This window comes from Montipora foliosa, chromosome 5 (genome assembly GCF_036669935.1).
Source record: "Montipora foliosa isolate CH-2021 chromosome 5, ASM3666993v2, whole genome shotgun sequence".
Classification (NCBI taxonomy): domain Eukaryota; kingdom Metazoa; phylum Cnidaria; class Anthozoa; order Scleractinia; family Acroporidae; genus Montipora; species Montipora foliosa.
In genome coordinates, this window is record NC_090873.1 from 13,536,639 (window position 1) to 13,542,775 (window position 6,137).

A 6,137-nucleotide genomic window follows, 5' to 3' on the forward strand; every position below is an offset into this window, starting at 1 on the left:
ACTTTGTTTGAGCCGATGAGCAATTAGACAGGCAGGTAGAGCAGTTCTGGACACCGGAAAGTCTCAATTTAAATTTATAAGTCTGGAAATATGTTCTCCCTTTCTATTTATCTGAGCAGATCGAAAGAGTCCAGAAACGAGCTTTTGCTAACAAACAAACCAAACAAACCTACAGCAAGGCACGTGAACTTGCTGACTGCCCAAGGTTGGACTTACGCCGCAATGATCTTTGTATTAGAACTTGACAGGAAGGGCCCTCTCACAAAGCACCTGACAATGACAAGGGTGAGTGCGCATGGACATACGATGAGACATGCTACCCACAGAACCCTATATAAGTGTAGAAGGTCGTGGGTTCAATTTCCACCCTGGTCAGAGTTTTTCTCTCTCCTTGTGTGGGCCCTTTTCCATCAGTAGGGCTAACGCTCACATGGTTCATATGGGGTAGATACTCAGCACTTCACATTACACTCTCATCAGTTACGTCTGTGACACGAGAGTAGTTGAATTTTGGAAGTGGGCAATTGAGATCACGGATGGTCAATATTTGCTGTGGCACAGAAGGGTCTCAAATCTATGTGCAAATGCTTTCTTAGGGATCCTGATTTACATGCCAACTACAAAGCTAGAATTCAAGAAATGCTGGATTGAGATTATGCGTAGAATGTGCCGGAAATGAAAATTAACTTATCGAAGGAACTGGTACCTTCTCCATCACAACGTTTTGAATATAAACAAGCTGGGGAGGACGTTTATTGTGTTCGACTGTAGTGCTGAGTTTGCTAGCACTTCGCCCAACACGGAAGATTTGCAAGGCCCCAAGTTGACGAGCAAACGTGTGGAATTTCCATTACGTTTTTGTGAAGGTCCGATCGTTCTAATGGGGGATGTTCAAGGAATCAAAGGATTACCATACTATTCGGTTTCTTTGGTAGAAAGATGGCAACCAAACTGAGAAGGTCGAAGTCCATAGGATGACTGTTTACCTGTTTTGCAGTATCTGGGGACCACGTTGTGCTAGTTTTGCCCAACTCCATGTGGCAAAGGGTTAAAGAGAGAACTTCCTGGTAGAGGTGATTGTCTAACATCTGTAGATATTGTTGAGAAAGCTACGGATATTGTGCATGATTTATGTCGTCTGCAGGAGACTCTTGGTTAACGACGTGGATAAGTAATAACCGTGAAGTGTTGGAGACTGCACTTGAAAGTGAGAGGGGTGAAAAATCTTGATCTTGACCTTGGTTCCCTGTCTGTTGAGAGACCCCCAGGCACCTTCCTGATGCCTTACTCACAGCCTATGCTCTCCTACCCTTTTGCCTGGTGAATCTCAAAGGGAAGATATAGTCTGCTCCTGTTGGGGAAATCCAGACTAGCCGCAATCCGGCAAATGATGATCCAAGCAGTAATTTCAGCGAGAATGGACCAAACGCTGACAAGTGAGGTTACCTGGGACCTCCAGAATTCAGTGTTTTGCTCAGTTTTTTCTAAATAGCGAAATGTGTTCAGCATTCGTAATCACACCGCTGAGAAGTTTCATCGGTGACCAGATTTAAGAAACAAAAGGGATGAGGGCTCACGGCAACTTCTCTTTGGCGGCTGCCAGATAAGTCACTGTATATTATGGAAACTAGGTGTCTGTTGGTATCTGTCGATTGCTTACGTTCGTCAGCTGATGATTACATTTGTTAGGGTAATCCCGATCTTAAAATATCACCCACTGACCTTAAAATAATATTTTCCTTTGCTACAGGCAAGTCACTAACAATTTTTTATTTATTTAATGGTGTTTTCTATGATCAGATTGATGTGGTTGCAATGGATTCCGCTCTTGCTCCAATCCTTGATAATCTTTTCATGGGACATCATGAAAAAGCCTGGATGGAAAATTCCCTGTCTTCATCTGTATTGTCTTGTAGACGTTATGTAGATGACAAATGCTGCCTATTTGACAACGAAAACGATGCCTCATTGTTTTTTGATTATATCAACTCTAGACACCCCAACTTACGTCTCACAATTGAAAGAGAGGTTGGAAATAAATGTATATTTTCGATGTTTTGATTGACAACAATTGCTCTGTTCCATTTACCTCTGTTTACCGCAGAAAGACCTTTACGGGTCTGTTTATGGATGGATGGATAGATTTGTTTATTTCCGCTTATTGCATATTCTGAATTACAAGTGCGGTCAGTATTACATGATACTTGCGACTGGACTAATTACACAAATATATTAACAACACATAAAGACATTCAATAACTCGTCACAATGTTACGAAAAAACTGTTTCCCATGTTGGACGACTGATAAACAGATTGAGCTGTCATGAATGAAAATCCGCCATTTTATGAATGTGCGCGCGCTAATGTTCGCACCAATGACGCAAGAAATTCTGCGCAGTGTGTCACGCCAGCCAGAAAAATAATAAAACTAGCATGTTTTTTTTTCCAACAATTCCCTAATATTGGAATTTTTTAGAAAGTAACACAAAAAAATCTAGCACTTATATTGACATTAGGTTGTTGTTGTTGTTGTTGTTGTTGTTTTTTCGACTTTTAAGGTAACATAGTTGTTCATTGTGAAAGATTGTGTGCCACAGGATCTCCGCTCGCACGTAGTTTGTAAATTTACTTGTGTTGGATGTAATGTCACTTGCATTGACAAAACTGTTCGTTATATCTCCACTCGCGTACGTTAGCATTTTGTTTCGGACAGGTCATCTCATGAGTACAAACATCTCGCAACATCAAAAACTTGTCGAGACTCTGTTCAACTGAATGTTTCAAAGTCTTAGACTCAGCCAACTTGCGTTCTAAAACTAAAATAAAGGGAGCTTTGCATATCAAATGGCACAACGTACTCTTAAACAACAGCAACAACTTCTCTTTCAGTTTAGTCTCCTTGGTTATTCACTTTTAAATTACAACGATCCTTTTTAACGGCTTAGTCGCGATAAGAACTAACTATCTTAGCCAATTCATTTACTTTGTTTTTGTAAGTATGCGAAGAAAGTATCAATTTAACCTTTGTATTTTTCCACAAATAAGTCTAAATTCGAATTGCACAACTCATTCAAAAGTGAAGGTGGCATGCGTTTGTCGAAACATGTCTTCCAAAAAATTAAATATGTTGTTTTATTTCCATCTGTCGATTTCATTTTATCTTTCAATGAATTTAATGATACATGCTCCTTAAAATAAGCACAGTTGAAGAAAATAATAAAAAATAAGTAAAATAATCCTGATTTCCCTTGAAAGATGTTGATATTGACTGGTGTGACCCGGTTGCAGAAGACGAACAAGAACAGGAAGAACAGGACAATGCGGAATCTGAAGATGACAAGGGTAACATGATCTACAACAATAACGATATAACCAAGGCAGTCAAGTGATAATAAAATGCTGAAAATGCAAGCTCTACCTTTCCCACAAAATGAACCTTAACTTGACATAAAAGGCGCAATTTGCAAAGAAGCATTTCTGACTTGTGCCAGGAGGTCTTGTGAGTGACACGGGTGAAGCCTTAATAATATATATATTGTAAGGACTGAGTGATAACCCTGAGGGCCTTGAGAGTCATTTCCGCTCTCTTTCGATTCAGTTTTAGGCTGCTAACTCTGTAATATGTGGAGGCTGAATAGATGCAGTTTGTGGTGTTGTTGCTAAGTTGGACCAAGGCCTCAAACGAACTCGATTGTGGGTCAAAAAGCGGATACTTCGTTTGCTTGATTTAAGTTTTAGGGCCCATCACAAGACAGTAAAATATCAGAGATCCATGGCAAAAATCTCTTTTAAGTTGCTGAAAATTGATTTTTGACATTGTCGTATTTATCTTCCTGTTATTTTTCTATGTACTACAGAGCAAGAGAGAGATAATGCCGTATTCTTGGAATCAGGTAAAAGTAATTATGAAAGCCACGTGTTATTTTCGGCTTTCCCTTGAATTAAAAGAGAGAATCTTTAAACATCTTTATCCAGCCAAAGAGGAATGAAGGTTGGCTTACGATTCTGTCATTATTTCGGCTCGGCATCGAAGCACCGAGCAACGCAATTGGAGGGTGCACACTGTAAATGAGGCTTAAGGTTCGCGCATGTATAACGCTGGTAGAATGATAGCCTTTATTTTTAATTATTTTGTTGGAATAATTCTTATGGGGAAACAAAGAATAGCACTCTATGCAATTGACGTCACGATTTAGTGCCCAAAGCATTATGGGATTAGCATGCGGACAACAAAAATGACATTTTTTGCCATGTTTGTCCGAATTTCAATCCCGTAATACTTTGTAGTAAGGCGTTAAGATCTATTTTGTCTCAATTGTGGAAAATGCTATTAAAGATATGACCAGACGAAAAACTGTTTCTGAGGCAAGCAATAAATGTCAGTACCTCTGTGAATAGAGATAAACTTGAATTTGATGTGAAGTACCCGTTTTTTCCCAAGTTGATAGTTTCCTTTTAGCATTAACATTCTTACTATTTGGGTTTTGAGCAAGTAACACACTTAAACGTTTTTTTTGTATCCCTAACTTAGATGTGAAAGTGGAGAAAGAAGATGAACAACATGTAAGGAACGAACAAGCAGAAATCTACCTTGAAAGAGAAGAAGTATCATATGTTAAAGATGCAAGAGTAAACGCAAAGGAGAAACCGCCAGGTGGTGAAATGATTGCACTGGAAGCGAGGGCAGAAGAACCTAAAGCGGCGAAAACAGAACGTCCAGAAGTGGAAAAAACAAGAAAGTGTACGAGGACTAAGGTGTCATTCCACAGGGTGTGGGACTTGGCCGGAGGAGAAATCTCATCTCAAGAAAAACACCAACAAGCACACAGGGTGAGAGCTGCTCAAGGTGCTGATGGACCGAAAGCGTCAAAACTGGCAGTGATAGAAGAAGATGCAAGTGTCCTCAAATTGGAAGCTGAGGTAGCAAAGGGCATAACGACTAAAAATGAGGAACCAAAAGTTGTTGAATTAACTGAAGTAGACAACATAGTTGTGGCTGACAAACCGTGTATGCATACAGCTGCTGATATGACCAACGTGACAGGTATTGAAGAAAGAGATGCAGGGAAACTTAAGAAAGAAAGGCCAGTAGACAAGGATGCTATTGAGGTCCCTAATGCAAGTGGTGGTGAAGTGGCAGAGGATGGTATTCCTAAACTGGTGGATAAGGCAGATTTGATTAAAGGGGAACAAGACGTTACAAGAATGACATCGACAACAGATGGAGAAACCTCAAGTGCTCATCCGATTCATGCAGATGTGGCTTACCTTCGTGAGGCACTTAATACGCAGCAACAGGAAGATGTTGAGACGGTTGAAACGGCCAGTGTGGGAGAGGCTGAAAAAGCCAAAGTACCAAAAGCAGAGTGTAAAGAAAAGGTCCAAAGGGCGAGCACAGGCTATGCTGGAGCCACCGATGCAAAGGAGGCGAAGATAAAGGGAAAAGACAAATGCTAAATTTCAAAAGGATTTAAATGCGTTGTAAACAAAAGCACTAAACACGATAGAATGGAGAAATCTTAAAAAGTATCATACAACATGCATAGTAGTTAGAAAAGATAGAATTTCAGAGTTTGAAGCCAAGTCCTCGGTCCCATGCATGTCTGAACAATTATTTCTTGAAAACGGTATAGGACTAACTCGAAATAATCCAATGGGATTAAATTGTAGTGTGCTTAAGGTAGACCAATCATTCTGCCAAAGAAAAGTTCAGAAAATATAAACAATTTTCATCCTCCCTGCATCGGTGTGCTTTTTTTTCCAGAACAAAACTTCTGGTCTTCTTTGTCCTTTGAAATGCTCTTGTAGGACCTCATTTTATGTTTTACACCGAGTGAAATGTGGAGATAGCGCAGTGTTGGAAGGACCCAAGGTGCATCTTAATGAATTGCAACAGCTGAAAATATGGCCAGTAAGAGAGAAGTAAAAGTTTGCTTAGAACTGTACCCTCAACGCTGTGAAATCGAAACAAGAGACATAAAAAGTATTGGAAAGAGAATACCAGTAAGTCAGTTACGACTAGTGCAGCTTAGAAATCACTGTGCTATCATTTTGATTTTGCTGTTTCATTAACAGAGGATTGTGTAAAGGATGCTAAGATCAAAGGAAAGACAGAAGCTAATAAGGGCGCTGTAGA

The 6,137-nt window shown here is 39.9% G+C and overlaps 1 protein-coding gene across 1 annotated transcript in view; it reads left to right on the forward strand.

Moving 5' to 3' along the window:
* LOC138002958 (uncharacterized) overlaps positions 1-5,844 on the forward strand; it is a 31,338-nt gene extending 25,494 nt beyond the window's left edge. Inside the window, exons 6-8 of the mRNA XM_068848923.1 lie at positions 3,257-3,343; positions 3,859-3,894; positions 4,533-5,844. Of these exons, the coding sequence (XP_068705024.1) occupies positions 3,257-3,343; positions 3,859-3,894; positions 4,533-5,458 (1,049 nt within the window). The 3' untranslated portion in view covers positions 5,459-5,844. The remainder of the gene's footprint in view (positions 1-3,256; positions 3,344-3,858; positions 3,895-4,532) is intronic.
* Positions 5,845-6,137: the final 293 nt, after the last annotated feature.